The following is a 19905-nucleotide window of genomic DNA, read 5'->3' as shown; positions in this document are numbered from 1 at the left end:
TAATTAGGCCTTATCTGCATACATATATATCTTCATTATCTATATATATAAAGATAAGTATATAAATATATTTTTTTATTTATATTTACAACGGTATCTTTATCTAATATATTTTTATATTTTGCTCTTATTAACAATTAAAGTACTTATATTTAAAATTTAATATTTTTACATCCAAGAACGGATACCTTTTGCTTGGTAACTATATCTTAAAGATATGAACTTGTCAGACAGAAATTGAAGCTTCTACTACCCAGGAACCTTGCAATAACCGTTATTCGCAAGGGCAAAAAGAAAATAATACTCATATACTTAAAGCGAATGCTGCGTATATAAATAAAAGCCAAGTAATGACAAATTATGTATGTGTGTGTTTGTGGGTGTGTGCGGCAGGGGAGGATGAAGATTGCTATAGGATACCGCAAGAACGAAATAAACCGCAATAAACACAAAACTAACAGTTAGCTAGAGCTTAAGCAAGAGCGGAATAAACCGCAATACACGCAAACAGAAACGAACGGTAAGCAAGAGCTTAAATGTCAGCCATATAAACAGGTAAGCATTAAAAACCCAAAATAACTAAAGCCCTGGGATACCAGGGGCCAAGAGGAGAAGGTGTGAGATTTGGGGGCGGATGTGCCAGAGAGCTGAAGAGCTGCATTTGGTTGTGTAACAAGCGTCGCGTATTCAGAACAGCTGAGATATGACGTAATTGGATGTGAGTGAAACAATATACGTATAATAATCACAGGCCAAACACACCCAAACCCTCCCCCCAATGCTGCAGTAGAAATAGAGCTCAGCGCGGCCTGGGCGTGCGACAGAGATGGGTGTGTGACAACGGTTGGAGTGAGGAGAAGGGACTTCATATTTTTCTTTTTCAGTTTATGTAATTTGCCAATAGTCCGGCTGCTATTTTAACAAGTTGAGAGGAAAACTCTTTGGTGGAAAACTTTGGCAGCAAGTAATCAATAAATATTATATTACTAAACTTTGCGGGAATTTTGTTTGTTTCTCACGCTCTCGCACTCTATTGCCTACGCTCAGGCGCTTTTACAGCGCATGCTTGCGGCAAATTGACTGGAAGTAGCTGTAGCTGTATTCGCCTTGGAAGCCCAACGGTAGCCTTTCCCACAGCTTGGGGGCCTGTAAAATCTATGCTAACTGAGCTGCAAGCGGGAGCTGAGCAAGCCGCTAGCGGCTTTTAGGTCTAGAAATAAAAGCGCCAAGGAGCTTTTTGAAAGCTTAAAAAATAAAACATAAATAAACCAATACTGATACTAGAATGCATGTCTTTTATATATCGATATTTATTGTTTAATATGTTGATAGTCTGCTATTATTTATTATTATTATTATAGTTATTTATTGGTATGATCTGAACCTTTTGAAAGTTTCCTGCTTTTATATGAGTTTCATGATGTTTAAAGTGATGTATGTACTTGAACATACGATGAAAGCATTTGCCCTGTTTCGTTTTAATAATCATTAACTAATGCTGCCTCTTAATACATACTAAATTTCTTAAGTAATAACAAAATACTCTTATTCTGTGTCACTCACACACAAATATACAGATACATACATCAACTATACAAAATTTGATTATTATTAGCTTTTATATTTCTCCTGAGCTATTGTGCATATTTCAAATCATAGAAAAAGTTCTAGATAAGAACTTATGACTGTCAAAGCACAACGGCAGCGAGACCTACAGTTGGAGAAGCACAGCGCAACCAGAAAGCTTTAGTAGTAGCAACTGCTTGACATGCAGCTCACGCACGTCGTTCGAGAGCCACTGAATGAGATTGCAAATCGCAGCAGAAGCAGCCGCAGCAGCGGGCACGCCTGAAACCTTGAAAGCTTGCAGCCCAACTGTTTGTTGCTCCCCAACGCACCACCGGCTAAGTGCCACCCGCAATGGCGCCACCCACAAGCCGAAAGTCCAGCAAAGCAATCTGACGTTCCAGTGACGGCGACGACAACGCAAAGACAACGACGGCGCCCAGCTGAGCAAAAAGCTGCGAGGCGGCAAAAAAGCTCTGACTGTGCCTTTCCATACGCAATTGCCTGCTGGCCGCCACCCTCTGCTCAACCAACGACTGCCAGAACGAACGACGAGAAGCCGAACGCAGCCGAACCAAAGCCGAGCGTTTCGCTCACAGTTGCAGCAGCTGCGGTGCTGGCGAGCTCTACGCTGAACTGGCACTATCATTGGCGTTTTAACTGTGGACGGTTGCTACTCGCACTCGCTGGCGGATTATAACGGCACATAGATATAAACATATATATATATATACCTATATATATATATATATAAACATATATAGACAGTTATTATGTGCATGTCTGCGTAGAGGAGAAGAGGAAGCTGAAAAGCAGCGTTCAAGAAAATCCATCTGTATGTGTGTTGTTGTTGGTGCGCCGCTGCGGAAAATACAACAAATTTTCATGTATTTGCACAAAACGTTGGTTACATAAAAAAGCAAAAAAAAAAAAAAAGAAAAAAATCCTCGAGGTGATGATGCAAAGTGCCACAAAAAAAAAAATAAAATATAGTTAACTTCCACGACCTCAATAACATAAATAAAATTAACATAAGGATTAGCAAAGTTTTCAATACAAAACATAAAAATCAAAAAGCTTAAGACCAGCAGATAAAAGACAGTTCTAGCAGTGATTATATGAACAGCGTCGGCAAGAGCGACGCCAAAGGCGACGCGACGAGGACACTGTGACAGCACCAGCAGCAAAAAAAAAAAATATATATATATCCTTGCAAAACTTATATACATACCGAAATTCGATTTTTATTTATTTTTTTGCTGCTGGCTATATTAAAAAAATAAAATACTGATAAACAAATAATACTGATAAACAAAAAAAAAAAAGACAAAAATAGCACAGTTAAAATTTAAATAAAGCAAATGATAAGTAACTTATAAATAGGCTGACAAAAATATACGTGAAACAAACATTATATAAAAATAAATAATTTAATAAAAACAAAAATGCTGGGCTAGATTTTAGAGCTGAGCCTTAGGGCAGACAACGCCTAAAATACCTACATATCTTTTGTGCTCAGCTAAACATAAAAATAGTTCCTTGCAGATTTTCGTTATTTTTGGCAGCTTGCGATTTGCATAAAGTGAAGATTTAGCGCATATGTGTGTATAGATTGTGTAATCAATATGCTTATATAAACATTGCAATTTAAGCTACAGCTCACAAACAACAGCTACATATGTTATTTTGAGGCTAAGCACAAAGCAAATGCAAAAGAAATGCAAAATTGCATTAAATAACCAATAAATAGCGACATGAAAAAGAGCATTGCCTACATTTGTGCGCCCTGCCCAGAGCTAGAAAAGTTGCCCAGCGCCCGCTAACAGACATAGGCCACAGGGCATAGCTATATCTATAGCTAAAGCCGAGGCCGTTTCATTTGCGCCTTCGACACGGACGCGCGTTGCGCAATGTGGCAGCGACGTCGCCGGCGGCAGCAGCATTCAAAAGTAAGTCAAGCAATGCGTATGCGTGAGAGCGCAGCGTCATTGTCTTAGTGAGCATTCTTTTTAGCTGGAACAACAACAAAAGGAGCCAAGCTGCAAAAAAAAAAAAACAAAAAATGTATATGCCATGATAAGCGCATATCGCAACGAAAAATTAACATAAGTATTACAGCTTGTGTGGCCAGTGTTGCAAAGTGTTCTTAAAGCTGCAGCAGCCAAGCCGCATAGCATAACTATAAGCTTATCGGACTGGCAATTCCCGCACAACTGTAACGAGCTGCTCGAGCATTCCCACAAGCTGTGCTCGCTGTCATTAGGCTGGCGCCCAGCTGGCAGTTTTTATGGCACGGCCGAAATCTGTTTTACCGTTCTGCAGAAAAAAAAAAAAAAAGAAGAACTTCCAACGCAAGTTCCAGGCTCGCTCTCTTTATTTGATGTTCTTACGTGCTTGCACTCCCTGTGTGTGCGTGTGTGCGTGTGCGCACTCTCTTTCGCTCTTTCTATCTCCCACTCGCTCTGTGCGCATACGCCGATTGGCTTGGGCAGCATTGGATGCCTTTTTCCAATGCTCCTCGCTCGAGATTACATAACAGTTGGCAGAGTGTGTGGCTAAAATCGGCAGGCGACTGCAATTTGTTTTCACGTAAATGGCAAAGAGTTGATCGAATTAGCAATAATTAATTAATCAAAATTCATGAAAAATTCACAAGAATTAATAGCGAGTGCGAAAACCCGTTTACCAGCTGCACAATTCAACTAGAAAGTGTACTTTAGGTCGTTTTTCATAGTGTGTCCTTGTCGGAAAGAACAAAAAAAAAAAAAACACGCAGCAGCAGCTGCCAAAGAGGGCATATCCTTCTGGTTTTCAGTTCAGTTTGGCAAATGAATTTGTAATGTTTATATAAGCAGTAAAGTTGATTATGGCCCACAATGTCATAGTTTATACTCAAAAGGAGTAGTTAAAACATTAATTAATTTTTCGGGAAACCAAAACTGAGCAAATTATACACAATTTAATTAAATCAATTTTAATAGACAGTTCTTAATTGATGATAGGATACATAAAATAATTTTAAGAAACTCCAATAGAAACTGCTTCGAAATTTTAAATGAAATATGTTTTAAATAAAATATAGTTTTTATTAAAAGAAAAGTAGTCCAGCCCCCTTTTACTAATTTTACCTCTTCCCCCACCCAACAGGTGGTAAATTAGCCAAAATTTATCACATTTTACTCATAAAACAATTTCTAATTTCAGTAACCAAATAAATTTAGCGCAAATCTTAACACAATACTGCTACGAACATTCAGAAAAAAACCCCATTTAAAAATGTTGTACCAACGCAGTTGATTAAGAAAAACACACCAAAAACAAAAAATTAACATAATTAATAAATATTTAAATAATAAAACGTATATAAATATTTATAACGATAAGCGTTTAAAAACCTAAACAATAAGACACAAAAAATAAAACAAAAACAAAAATAAACATATAGTTTAAAGCTAGCCTAATAAAAACAGACAGACACCCTCCTTAGACCTGGTGCAAACGAATCCTAATCGTACTTAAAGCCAACTAACAAGAAAAAGGAAAACAAAAAAAAACAATGGCCGACAAGAAGATTGGTGAATACTACTCCCCACCGCCAAAGATGGGCAAATGGGAGGGTTTCAGAAAATTCCTATGGAACAGTGAAACTAGCCAATGCCTCGGACGCACCGGTTCCAGTTGGGGTGAGTACATTTCATAAAAACCAAAAAACATCTTTATTGAAATCGATTTAGCCTTAGCATAATATATGTGAACATATAAGAATTTGGTCTTTCACAGAAAATAATTATTGTCAAGAAATTCGAAGTTTAATTAAATTATTTTAAGAATTTTAGCTTTTTTAATTATTTTCATTTTCATATTTATTTATATTTTATATGGGTTTCAGAAACTATAAGATCCAGAAATAAAATATTTACAACATTGCGTATTCTAAAGATTAAATTCATTTTACAAACTGAAAGATGATCAATCTAGAAAAAAGCTGCCAAAATGGAAACTTTCTCTTTTCGAGCGAATACTGTACTTCAGTTAAAAGCTTCATATATGTATATATATATATACATATATATATTTTATATATATATAATTATCTTCAGCCTGCTTTTGGTTTAGTTCCGTGTTTCATAAATTGGTTTTTAAATCGCTCAACAAATCAATCAAATTTCATGCATTGCGCATACGCCGCGTGTGTCAGTTTTCTGTATTATATAAATATGTATATCTATGTTTTATGTTAATTATTTGAAGGGACATTCAAAGGCCCGGCTAGCATTAAGTATTTAATAAATAATTTAAATAAAATATAATCTACAATCTCCATTAAGTTATTCAGTTAGTTTGATTTGATACAAATCAAACAGGACTTGATTTAAATTGTAGGCAGTAGCTTTTTATCAATCTCTGTTCGAATCTCAATCTAGTTTTTAATGATAATGAAGTCTCAGTATTTAATGATTTTGGAGAGTAAGCTATTTGAATATTAGTCAACCTACTTATGTCATAAAAACATTTTTTGTCTTTTTGTATTATATAATATTGCTAAGCAGACAAATATATACATAAATAAAAGGGCGTTAGCTGTAGATAAGGAAATAAGAGTAGTATTTACAGACTAATATCGTCAAGGTTTGTGAATAGATATAAAGGAGTTCTAATAAAAAAATAAATAATAGAATGCGCACAGCCAATAATATACAAGGTAGCTTATAGTGTTGTGTAACGACGAGATTTGAAATGCCAGCGGTAATTTATAAGTAATATTTTTTCACTAAATAGATTATCAATAAAGTGCTATTCGTTAAAACGCATTTGCGGCTTAAGAACTGCTTTGGTTTTTTTCCGTGGCACCAGCTTTGATATGCGGGCATTATTTTAATATCAACCTTTATGTTTACCCTTATAATGTGTATCGATCGATTGGACTCATTCTGTATGCCATGCACAATAAAAAGTCACGTACTTGATGGGCCCAGTAAATTGCTAGGCAGCACTAAATATAGAACTCAATATTACTGCAGAGCCCACAATTCAGCTAGAGCACATGCGCTTACTGACAGTCACTCAGTCAGTCAGTCAGCTATACGGACTGTCCATATATGGTTGATTTTCGATAGCGATTGCATAACAATTATACGAGTATAGACTGGCGGGGGGGCCTCAAGTAGGGTGTGTTTTAGGAGTTTGGCCCATAATGTGCCCCAACCAACAGTAAAAATGACTAATCATTTGATATCGTGTGTAAATGCCATGAGAGACAACAAGAATGCAAAATTGTCGTAAATTTTTTATGGCCCAGGCAAAAGACAAAAAGTGAAAATAAAGGGTCGGAGGCAATTTGTAATTTATGATGTATTCAATTTTTGGGACTTAGATAAGGCTATTATAAGTATTTTATACATAGCATGTATATAAGCATTTGCTACTGTTTACTAAACAGATAAAAATATTTAGATAATATCGGTGCACTAACTGATATAAACTGCCTGCCAGCTTTCGTAGGTCAGTTTTAAAGCGTAAGCGAAAAGTTATTTATCGAAAAATCAAGAGTCGGCAAATAAACATCATGAAACTTCGATATATATTGGATTGGTAAATATACAAGAATATGTCAACACTTTTTCAGTTCTAAAACAGTTTCTTAATGCTAAATCAACTGCTTTTAGTTATAAATATAATTAACTGATATTCATCGATTTGTGAGCAACCCGAGGCACTTTACTTTCGAATATTTATTCAATTTATCCAAGCTTGTGTTAAATTTCGATCGATTTTTATCGATTTTAGCTAAACGGTTTATAAAGCTAACTTATACAAGCTTTTGTTCAAACGATATTTATCGATTTAAAAAAATAAAATTTTATAACGCTTATCTGAAACCATTTTTCAAATATAAATAAATCTTGATCCAATTTCCAACTAACAGCTCACAGTTAACTTTTAGCACCAATTGTACAGACGTCGAGTACGCTTTCCACAGGAGATTTGAAATAATACCAAAGCGTATTTTGACAATTTATAGCATACGTGTTATTTGGCTATTTATTGATATAGGATTACGCGCTGGGTAAGCTTAAGCTGCTCCTCTCGCTCCATCACTGTCTCCCCTCCGGCTATTTTTTATAATGCTAGCTGCTCCATCATTCAATCCCAGCTGTCTCAACTAAAGGCACGTGCGGCTGTTGAGTTTATTTTTAGCAGTTTCTCAGGGTTTAGTAATTTTTAATGGAATTCAATTTGTGAAGCTGTCGCATCGCTTGACACTATTGAAACAATGATGTGCGCTTGAATGTCATACGAAGCCCGATAGCTAGATTGCAAAGTTCAGTAGTAGAAGTAGAACAGAATTACGCTATGCGCATACGAAATGATTTTAATATTATTACTATATTCATCTTAGTAAAGCTTTTTTTAGATGAGAGTTTACCAAATTCGACAAAAATGCGACGAAAATGTATTTTCTTGAAAGAACAAAAGTTGTTCAACTAAAATCAGCATAAAGATTTTTATCTAGATTGCATAATGTATTAGTAAGAGGGAAATTCATGAGGAAATTCGAAGGGTAATTGCAAGCTGTTGAGCTAAAATTCTATTTATATTGCGGCTTCTCATAAGTTTTTGAATAAATACATTTTAATTTTACAACCTAGCGGAAATTCGTTGAAAAGAATTGCTTAAACATATTCAGAATATTATGGGAAATATTGCAGATATTGAAAAGAAATACAATCAACTTTAGCAAAATCCGATAAAACTAAATTGCATATATAAATAGGACTAAAAAATAATAGAAAGCACTTCTTTCTACAAGAGCTTCAGATATATTTGCCTATAATATTAGTAGGCTAGCCTTAAGCCATTTCAGCCTATTTCTGAGCCTTCTGATATTTGTAGCTACACAATTGCCTGCAACCCAATTAAATGCGAAGTGGTAAATGAAACCTGCACTATCATGCACTGAAATAAACTCAACTAAAAATCGATTCTAACCTCATTCCAAAAGCACATTGTACACACTGGCTGACAGGCAACAAAACGACGACAAGTGCCGCCCCGGGCTTAGCGCCTCGAAAATGTGGGCGTTGGCGGCAAAACAGACATTTTGTTGTTGCTGCTGCTGCTGCAGCTGCAGCTGTTGCTATTGCTGTTGCATGATTGCTTTGTCTGTAACCTACTTAGTTGCAAGTTGTGTTGCCTCTTCAGTTAAACACTTAACACGCCTCCAAAGCGAATTCTTTACAACATTTGTACTAGGCAAAAAATGCAAGTAAAAGGTCGCTTGGACTGGGCACAATTCCGAGAGAAGCCATAATAAATGATATATTCGTCTGTTCAGGATCGGCAGCCACTTCATGTTGTCTTTTCCAATTTGAACAAGCATATATGTGGCTATATTTATGCATTCCCAAGAGGCTGGAATTCCGAAAATCGGGTTCCAAATAGAAATTCCACTTGCTGGGTTTGAATAATTGAGAACATTAGTGAGTAAATAATGCATAGAATGAGTGTACATTAAAATGAATCATCAAGAATTATCAAATGTTCAGCATGTGGCGAGATTATGCAGCAATATTAGAACTGAACTGAGAAGGGACGTAGGAAAAAACATTTCTAGAACATGAATAAAAACGATTGTAAAGTAGAATGACTTGCAGAATAATAAAACATAATAATAATATTATTCAAAAATTGATTTTCATTTATAATTTCATATATTGCAGAAGACTATTTATAAACCAAAGTTCGAATCTTGTTTCATCGCATTCTTTCCAAATTTTAATTCAATTTTTAATTGATAACAAAATACAATTTTCCGTTGCTTATTTTCGTTTCAAAATTAGCTTATCTACCACCAAATTCTCATTATTGTGGCCTTTCAGATGAGATAATACCAGCTTTGAGGTCAAAATTGGTCGGGAGTGCCAGACCAGGAGATATTCAGAGTCTTTGTGTACTAAGCATTCTATAAAACTAAAAATCTCCGAGTGGGTGCAGATAGTGAAATTATAATAATATACTCATTCTCTTAATTGACTCGGCTGTTGCTGACATAAGCAATATACCCCTTCTACACACTTTCAATAGGTATAAAAATGATTCGGTTCAGGTTTGTTTGTTTCTTTTTTTGGCACATGTTTCTGCTTTAAATAGCTTCGCAATCTAATAACACATCCACTAATCTGGCACAATAGCCATGGAATTATGTGGGATTCAAACTAGAAGCTGCGATAGTGAGTTTTGTCAATGACTCGAACTCTTGCCAGCAGCATTCTACACTTTAGTCTTACAGCTCTACTGTGTAGATCCATTTTAATATTTGACCAAGTTACAAATTGTGGAAAACATATCCATTTATCGTCTTAGAGAAATCAAAGCCAATCACTGGGCATGTTTCAATTGCTCCGCTGCAAATCAATTAAAAACGACAATCATTTCAACCAGACGTCAATGAGCTCAATTTGAGACGTTTTGTGGCACAAGTGAGCGATGTTTGAAATGTCTGTTTTTATCGAGGTCCCGCAATTTGCACAGACCCATCAAATTGAGCACTGCGCTAAATAGTATGCCAAAATCCCAGATGCAACACATTGACCTCCATAAGCTGCAAATCTGTTAAATGCTTTGCACTGAAAAGAAACAATTATCCAATCGACACTTCAATTAGCATACGGCCCACTAAAGCTGATTTCATAAGCGCATTATAATGAGCCCGAGGTTTACTCCCACACTGAAGTATCCCTTTAACTGCGCTATCCGTAGATTTAAAGATATCGGGGAAACTTTCCAAGCAATCAAAGTTTAAATTGAAAAACTTTCAATGCGCTTAATTGGGAAACAATTAAGAAAATCTTATGGGAAAATCGACTAGTAAATACCCTGTTCTATGTTGATGTGTTCCGTTTTGATGTTCACTAAAATCATACTTTCGTATTGTAATCGTTAATGCACACATACATTATGTTTATATTAAGTACATATTCGACTAGTAAATACCTCCTAAATACTGGTAATAGCCTACTCTCATGCAGGGTATTGAAAACCTCTGGCTTTCAACAAATTCCAATAAAAATATGCAAATGAAAATCCCTTGCGTGATTCGCAAAAAAGCAGAGGAGCAAATGCCACAGGGCAACGAGACAGCTATTCATAACTCTTATAAAGAGGAAATCCCAAGTGCCTGTTATGGGCTTAATTAAAGAGTTGGGAATATATAAAATTAAACATGTAACATATAATTAAAATTACATTTCGCAGAACTGCTTATTATATATGCATTTAAAAAGTTGCTTCAGAGGCTTGAATTAATTTTTTTTTATGAATTTGGATTTGTATAGGCTTTGTTTTTTAATCTAAAAGTTTGTGCAATGAAATCGTTTTTAAAATCTATTAAAATTTGTTATATTATTCATTTTCCAACAAAATTCGATGCTGGTCAACAGAATAGCCAAATCAATTTTCAATTAATAGAGCAAATATTTCATTATGTATATGCTATAAACTTAAATCAAGTAATAAAAAATAAAAAAAAAAACATAAAAAAATGAAGTAAATAATTAAAAAAAAACTATTAGCACAAAATATCGTTTTTGTTCTTTTTGGCTCAAAAAAGTACAAAAAAAAAAACACAAAATAATAAAAAAAAGGCCTGCCAGCAAAAACAAATATAAATTTATATTAAAAAAGTAATGATAAAAATAAAAATCTGCACAATAAAATGTTATGTACTTATATAAAATGCATATTATAGTTATTATCATTCTTGTATATACTTATATTTGGGTATGTGTGTGTGTGTGTGGGTGTGTGTGTTTGCGTGTATGCATGAGTACTGCCAAGCCTGAGGGCTGTTGCGAATCCTGATGTTGACAGTTGTATTTTCTGCTCCATTTTGCTGGTTAGGTTTTTTTCGTTCTTTTGTGTGCCAGCTACTGTGTGTGTGTGTGTGTGTGTGTGTGTGTGTGTGTGTGTATGTAATTTTCTTATTTTTCTGCAACTGTCAAAATTAACAGAGCAAATGGGCAGCACTCGTTACGACCCGCACCAACAGCCCAACCCGCACCCACAGCTGCCGCTGAAAGGTAAAATTGAAGCTGAAATTAAAAAAGAGGACGAAGTGGACGCCATTCTTTTGTGCGTGTATGTGTGTGTATACAGCTTGCAACTGTAGCACACATGCAGACAACGCAGTCACACACACACAATCGCGTACCAGCACAGTTTGTTACATTATTGCGGCAGCTGTGCAAATGGCAAAGTTCAGCCGAGAGACCTACAAAGAGCAGGACAGAGAGAGAGAGAGAGAGAGCGAGCAAGAGAGTAACAGAGAGAAAGGGAGGCAGCGAGAGAGAGAGAGAGCACTCGCAGGCGGAGAGTGCGCGTACAATGCTGCGTATACTTAATGTTCCACTGAGACCTGGCAGGTGCTCAACGGCACCATGAGCACGCACACACACACACATGCACATAGGTAAAGAGTAAAAAATGCTGGCGTCGGATTTTAAGGCAGAACCCACCAAAAGAAACTATCAACGAAGAAAACTTCAAAGGTTCTGCCAGCGCCTAACAACTAATTAACTTTATGCACAAGCCTGCGATCTAAGCAAAAGCTCAAATTAAACTCTGCTAATTCTGTATCCATAAATTATGAAGTTATCTAAAGATAAATATATACACGTTTTAGTGTATAATGCGATACACATTTGAATTTTACCAAAAAAATCCAATTATATATTTATAAAAACCAAAATTAAAGAATAATATTTTATTATTTTATCTTGCATTTTCTTAAAAATATAAAAATTAATATTTAGCGAGTTGAAATATCCAAAACAACGTTTTCAAGATTTTCGAAACTTCGATATGTGCACTTAAAAAATAATAAAAGAAAAAAAATTGAAAAAAGCTTGTAGGTTTCCAAACGTACGCACATGTTGAACAATATTTTTCTGAGATCCGACATAATTTATTTATTAAGCGAAGTATATAAATTTATATAAAATATGAATATTATATAACTATTATATTATTATATATTTAAAATTATAAAATATAAAATAATAATATAATTCATATTATATGGTGCACAATAATAAGGAAAGTATACCTCATTTTAGGGCATATATTTTCTGCTATTATATCTTTTATATCATATATATCTATTATTATTATATTATATAATATATTGATATAATTAATTCTACTAGTCGCTAAGCTTTAAAAGTCAAGTGGATTTAAATATGTTCTTGGATTTTGTTTAACATTTATACTGCAAATATTTCGAACGCATTCAATTAAGTGGGATTAAATTAACGATTATCTTACACGGGTTACACTTATTTCTGTAGGAACTGAGACTACGGGCCCAGAACTACACAATTTATATGCTGTGTAGTCGAGGACACTTAAGATTTAGAACGACTTAGCGCATTTGCCTTGCAAGCAAAATAAAACAGCTGTTTTCCCCAAACCACAAAGAGCACATCGCGTAGCCTGAGAATCTCACACCATGCATCCATAGCCGAGCTCTATCTCCAAAAGACCCAAAGCCCCACCTACCGCAGTAGGAAAAGCCACTGCGGCCACTGAAACCAGAGCAACCAGCTCGTTAAGTGCAGAAACACACTCAAGCACACACATGTACACACACAAACACACATAGATACTAACATACACACACACACACACACACAAGCACAGGCACACCCATTGGAATAACAATAAGAAAATTCAGAATAAAAAGCACAACCAACTGCAAAGAAGGCTCCCTGCTGGCGCTGCTTTTGTTCTCCCCAGCGAATCCGTGAAGTTTGCTCGAGTGTTGCCATGCAAACGTACATTTTTATTTAACTGCCTACGTAACGTAACCAAATTACGTAAGGCGATGAAAATGTTTAACGTGTTTCCCTAATTTCCGCAACTCAATTGACTTGGGAACTCGGCCAGCAAAGCCAATTATAACCTTAAGGATTAATTAAAAAGTCAAGATAAAAATAAATTTTGTTCAATATGTTTAGCTATCGGATTATTATAATTTATGCATATTACTATATAGACAGTCGGGCTTTAGCCCTGTTTGGACAGTTGCTTCTCAAGCAATCAAGCCATTAAATAACGCTACCATTATCTATATAACAGATATATGTATATACAAACATTTATATATATATGCTTGCTTGTATATGGCCCTGAGAATTCGTTAGAGTGCGGGCGCATTGGCAATAGCCAGTTGGGCAGCAGAATTGTGGAGCGCGCATGCGCCCTTTTGCTATTGGCAATACTTGCCAACTAATTGACCGTGAGCAGAATTCTTTTCAAGTATTTTTCAGAAGGTCTTGAAAATAAGCGTACTACTTAACAGGATGTTACATACTGTAATCGAATCACATAGCTCGCCCGATTTTGACAAGTTTTATTCAAAATATGGCAAACTAATATTTTTGTGTTTTATAATTTAGTCTGCATTCTGTGCTTAAAAGGCAAAAATAATATTTTTTAATTTTTAGCTTTAAAACATCCATGTGTATCTTTCTATCTCGGAGCAAATTGATTTCGTTTTAGACAAGTTTTATTTTCAACAATCGACAAAGAATATTGCAATATTTATAGCTTGTATTATATTTTTCAAATTATTCGAATTTTATTTTATTTATATTATTATAATGTCTATTTATGTTCATTAACAATACATTTTCTGACTAGCATCAGAGTTCAGTTTCCCAAATTATTCTAATTCAATATATTCGTTATTCCAATTTAATTTTAATGTTTTCTGCTGTTTAACCTAGTTAAACTAGGAACAAAAAAAAATATTTTTCGTAGTTGCCATTAAAACCCTTTGTTATTTCAGCTCTTCTCTCGCTCTTCTGCCTTTACCATTCACTCTTTAATTATTTCTAAATTTAACCCGCTGCCAATCGCGTTTGCTCCGCAAAATTCCCACGGTCCACACAATTCTCAAAGTCTCTGAGCAGATGATTAATGACTTTCGTAAATTGCTGTGCAATGCCAATGCCAATTCCAACATATTTTCCTCTCTATAAATTAGTTTATTCAAAGTTCGCTCTGCGTCACATGGTGTATGCGTAATTTAGGACAATCTTATCTTAAAAAAGTAAACAACATTAAAGTCAATTCATGTATATGGAAGACAGACCACACAACCTAAACAGGCTTGAAAGCTGCAACTTTTACAAAAGGTTGCTTTTAGTTTGAAAGCGAGCATTAGGACAGGGGCTGGGAAAAAGCAACCTCCAAAAGGGGGAAAATGGTGGTCAAAGTTTGTATGTAAAACATCAACCACAACGCAGCCATATAAGTGTGCTTTACGAACGCGACTTCATGAGTCTATATAAGGTGTCTGAGCATTGGACTAGCAAGCGACAGGCCGCTGGTTCAAAGGCAGCAGAAATGAAGAGTTTTTATTATTAAAATATACCTTTAAATTACCACTTATTACGAAAGTTGGGGATCGCACTCCCATTAAACCGGAAGATAAAATATACATTTTTTAAAAATTACAATAAGAAAAATTCTTAACTTAAATTAGTTTCTTATACAAAATTTGAATGCTGCATATTACCCGTACAATTTCGGTTTGCATTTTCAACATTATGCATATGACCCGGGAGATGCCGCTTGATTTTTTTCTAATAGCTAAATATAAAATAGGAGCGCTAGAAAGGACAGCAGCAACGGAACAAAAACTCAAAACTCAGCGACCTTTAAATCACTCTTAATTATAAAACAGAAATGTCAAAATGACAAACTAGTTAACTCTGTCCATGACTACAGTGCGGAGTATTGTGCGGATATTGGAATGCACTACACACCCATACACACACACACACACGCTCGACCTTCTCCAGATTTACTTGCAGCTGGAGCCAAGAAAATGTCAAATGTCGTTCATTGTGTAATCGTAGAGCAGCGTGGTAGGTACACAGCTGTGAGGGGGGCGTGGCAGTCAGCAAACTGTCGGGGCTACCAGCCTCCCCACCTAGTCACACCCCGTTGCCCCACATTGTCAATTAGCCAAGACATAAGCCAACTTTGCGCATTAAAGTCTTACTGGTTATTTGATTTAAAAGTTTTGCTATGGATACACTGGTCGCTCGCAAATTCCAAGGCTTATAATTGTCCTTATGAAATAGGCACAAATCTTAGTTATAGCATGCGCTGATATGAACATGTTATAAAAGTCCAAGCAAACAAATGGTCCTTGAATCAAATATTTTTATTTCGTTTGTTACCTTGTTTTTATTTCCCGTTGATCCCATTCAAATTCATTATTCGATGGAGCTGATTAGGGACCACGATGGAATAATATCCATATTATAACTCATTTAAACGTAGAGAATAGTTTGCATAGAATGTCATGTTAGGACATGAATTTAATGGAATTCGGAAATGTTTTTATTTTTATGATTAACACAGTTTGTGCTAGCCATTAAAATACCGCGCAACAGCAATAAATTGGTCATGCAAATAGTCGTTGGGCCCACAATTAATTAAGCCACCTCGTGGTGCACATCAAACAAATTTAATTACTTTTTGGCGCTGGGAATATAAAAATAATTTTACCACATATATAAACTAAATTTATGTTTTAAATAAAAAGTATTAAACAACGAATTTTCTTCTTTTGTCTTGCAGCAAAAATTTTACTTTTCTATATTATATTCTACGCGGCGTTAACCGGATTCTTTGCTGCCATTTTTGCGGTGTTCTATCAAACATTGGAGGCTGATAAACCCAAATGGATGCTTGACAATGGCTTGATTGGATCGAATCCAGGTAAATAACAAAAATTAAATCGATATTCTAGAAGGTACATGTCATGTTCGGTGACTCAAGCCATTTAAACCAAAGAGATTTCTCAAAACTAGAAATAACAAATCAGCTTTAATCGATTACTTGGAAACGGAACAAGTTATCGATTACCGGTTATCATACATACAAACGGACAGACGGACATGGCTAGATCGACTCGGCTATTGATATAAATATGATAGTGTGTTTCGTGTGGCCGGAAAAAGAAAAATTCAAACGTGAGTGGGGTAAATAAAATGTTATAAGTAGTTTCGGAGCATACTACTTATATGTATATACGAGTCGTTTCATAGTTTTTCTTGTCAACAAGACTATTTTCGCTGTTTTTCAACAATGTTTTTCTTGTTTCACAAGACTATGTTCAACACTATTTTTCTTGTTTGTCGCCGTTTCATAACACTATTCTTGTTAACTTTATTTACAGGTCTTGGCTTTCGACCAATGCCCCCAGAGGCGAATGTTGAGAGCACTTTAGTTTGGTACGAATCATCGAAGAAAGATAATTACATGTATTGGGTTGAGGAAACTGCACGATTTCTGAAATGTAAGCTACACTTTAAAAGTCTTTGTGACTAACAATTTGTTTTTTTCTTGTATTAATTTTTAAATATTATATATATTACTTACAATTTTATTTTTAGAGAAATTGTGATAATTTTATTTATTCGTTTAATGTTTTTGATCAAATTGTTGTATTTAAATCAATGCAATTTAAAGCAAGTTTCGAAATATTTTTATATAAATTTTAAATTTTTATAAATATTTTTTATACATTTTTGTTCATGACTCATTTGATTTTTGTGAATAAACAAATAATAAGATCACAGTAAGTGAAATAAATGTTCTATAAAAAGTGACTATTGCTAAATGTATTTGAAAAGCTATCCAACAAATGCTAGCTGTATTTTAGAGAACTAACATCAAGTGGTTGCTGAGAGCATTTTAAATATTTGAAATCTTTATACTCTTAGCCTATGACGATCTACCCAAGAAGAATCACGTCAACTGCTCATTTGACCATCCGCCAATGGAGGGCAAAGTCTGCGGCGTTGAAGTTAGTAGCTTTGCGCCCTGCACTGAGGATAATAACTTTGGTTATCACGTGGCCCGACCCTGCATATTCCTCAAGTTGAATAAGGTAATCGACTACAGCAACACCAATAGAAAGAGACAAAGAATTACAAATCGATTTCTTTAGATTTACAACTGGGTACCACAAATTTACAACGATTCAAAAGCTTTGCCCGGTGACATGCCCGAGGAGTTGAAGCAGCACATCAAGGAGAAGCAGAGCCTGCGACCAAATGAGGTAAACCTGCCTTGGGCTCTAATAAAACTAATAACAATTTGCAACTTTCTGCTATTTTATTTACTTTATAGACTGGCGTTGTTTGGGTGTCATGCGAGGGTGAAAATCCAGCTGATGTTGAAAACATTAAGGCACGTGATTATTATCCTCGCATGGGTTTCCCCCATTTCTACTTCCCTTTCAAAAACATTGAGGGATATATACCGCCAATTGTTGCTGTTCAGTTCACCGTTGAAAGTAAGTAGCTTTTGATTAATTGGGCTGCTGTGAGAGAGTAACATCTTCTATGAACTCCTACCTTTAAGTATTTCCATCATTTAGACATGCATTTCGTTGAAATTTCCAACTGTCCTTCACAAAACCCATTTGCATGAAATGATGAAATCTCATTTCATTTCAGTTCCTAAGTAAAAGCATGGTATATGTAAGATTTAGCTATTCAATATAGGGCAATATTATATGGTCAATAGACTAACTGAGATAAATTCTAAACTAATAAAATAACAAAATATTGAGATCATTTTAAAGTAAATATTATACCGATAAGAAAATTATTCACAGTCAGAGCTTGCAACTGGATATGAATAAAATGAGTTAGAATCTTTAAATATCAGGTCTGTAGAAACACTGCCAGCAGTTAAATTTAGTTCACGAATTCAACCGGATATTCCCGTCACAGCTTACCCCTAATTTAATCATTGATTGAAGCACCAGGAATGGTAACAGCTTCTGCTTTGCACTTAATAAAAAAGAAATAGATAGTGTACAACGAATAAGAGGCTTAGAATCAGTTAAATAAGCATGCGAGTTTTGTGCTCCACATGCTTCAGGAAGCAGTCATACAATGGGAAAAGCTGTCTGGCATTTTAATAAAACGCATATCAAATGCCAAACGTACGAGTCTCCCGATTCCCATCCCAGCTGCGTGCCCAAAGACAAAAGAGCTGCAAACGACCCGAATGCCGCAAAATAAAACAAAAAAAGAGAAGAGAAGAGGAAAACGTCTAGAAACCCAATTTTACGGCACAATAAACTTTAATAATTCCTCAGGTTGAAATAAAAGTTGGAGTGTGCGAATGAAATCTTTTATGTTTGTTAAGTCGCATTTTCTATGGTCCTGTTGCAAAAGCAGATAACTAAGCCATTAACCCGCTTAGCCAACCATTTTAAGCGCTACAAAATGGGTTAATCGGATTGGTAACAATTCTAAAGAAGCTGAAGCTCACAGTTCAATTTTCAAACATTTTCAATCGCCCAAAAGTAGGCAACAAATATGTGTGCGGAAATTATAATATGTTTGCATATTTCTTATTGTTTAGTGTTATAAATGAATGCAGGTACCTCTAGTGTAGTATATGTGAAATGACCATTTACTTTAAATAAATTTTAAAATTAAAATTATATGAAATTCTGTCGAGCATCAGCCAACCTGTGGGTATAAATAGGTCCCTATTGAAAGCTTGACTAGAAAATCTAATATCAAGACCTATAGTTTGGTCAAGAGTTCCGATCAACAGAGTTTTCTAGGTACTTTCTGTTTAGAGCTGGATTTATTGCTTAACAAAAATAAACAAAAGAAACAAAGACCTATGTAACAATAGCCACTCCAAAATGTATGGACATTTAAAAGAAACATATATATATAAAATATGTCCATCAAGACTTTGGTATTCATGTTGGGGAACTACTACTTTATGCTAATTGGATATAAGTATTTAATTTAATTCAAAATTTTGTTTCACTCGCTAGCCGGCGTCTTGATCAACATTGAGTGCAAAGCCTGGGCTCACAACATCCATCATGATCGCTCGGATAGGAGAGGATCCGTCCACTTTGAGTTAATGGTCGACTAAGAGAAACGCAATGGAAACGCATCAGTAAAAGGCTAAAAGCTACAAGAACAGCAAAGATGAAGTGCGGAGAAGCAAAGGTATAGCCAGGATCCGTAAAAGGATGCAAATGATGAAGAGGCGTGAATTAGGCATACAAAAACAAAAGGAAAATTAAATAAATAAATAAATAAAATGAAGGTTAAGATGAAAGTTAAGCAAAGTCACGCTAAATAAAAAACAGTGACGAAACACATTCACAAAAACGTAGCAAAGCAAGCAAAACCAAAAACAAAAACAAGCTAAAGTAATAATACTGCAAAATAAATACAGCAACAACCAAAGAAAAACTAAAACAAAGAGCTACAAGAA

At 35.1% G+C, this 19905-nt stretch overlaps 1 protein-coding gene across 3 annotated transcripts; it reads left to right on the top strand.

The window, feature by feature from the left end:
- The first annotated feature begins 2244 nt into the window (after positions 1-2244).
- Positions 2245-19827, top strand: LOC115763228 (sodium/potassium-transporting ATPase subunit beta-2). 3 transcript variants are annotated; one of them, XM_030705703.1, is made up of 9 exons: positions 2245-2401; positions 5012-5249; positions 16219-16359; positions 16820-16939; positions 17216-17221; positions 17367-17533; positions 17594-17704; positions 17776-17941; positions 19454-19827. In XM_030705703.1, exons 2-9 carry the CDS (start codon positions 5123-5125, stop codon positions 19555-19557), a joined length of 942 nt encoding a protein of 313 aa, XP_030561563.1. In that variant the 5' UTR covers positions 2245-2401; positions 5012-5122; the 3' UTR covers positions 19558-19827. The 3 variants fall into 3 exon arrangements, with proteins under 3 accessions (XP_030561563.1, XP_030561562.1, XP_030561564.1); XM_030705702.1 differs by lacking the exon at positions 2245-2401 and having other exon boundaries at positions 4979-5249; XM_030705704.1 differs by lacking the exons at positions 2245-2401; positions 17216-17221 and having other exon boundaries at positions 4979-5249.
- The last annotated feature ends 78 nt before the right edge of the window (positions 19828-19905 follow it).

Source organism: Drosophila novamexicana, unplaced genomic scaffold (assembly GCF_003285875.2).
Source record: "Drosophila novamexicana strain 15010-1031.04,08,12 unplaced genomic scaffold, DnovRS2.1 tig00000689-arrow-pilon, whole genome shotgun sequence".
Taxonomy (NCBI): Eukaryota; Metazoa; Arthropoda; class Insecta; order Diptera; family Drosophilidae; genus Drosophila; species Drosophila novamexicana.
The sequence above is the reverse complement of the archived record's forward strand: the minus strand, read 5'-3'. Positions and strand labels throughout refer to the sequence as shown.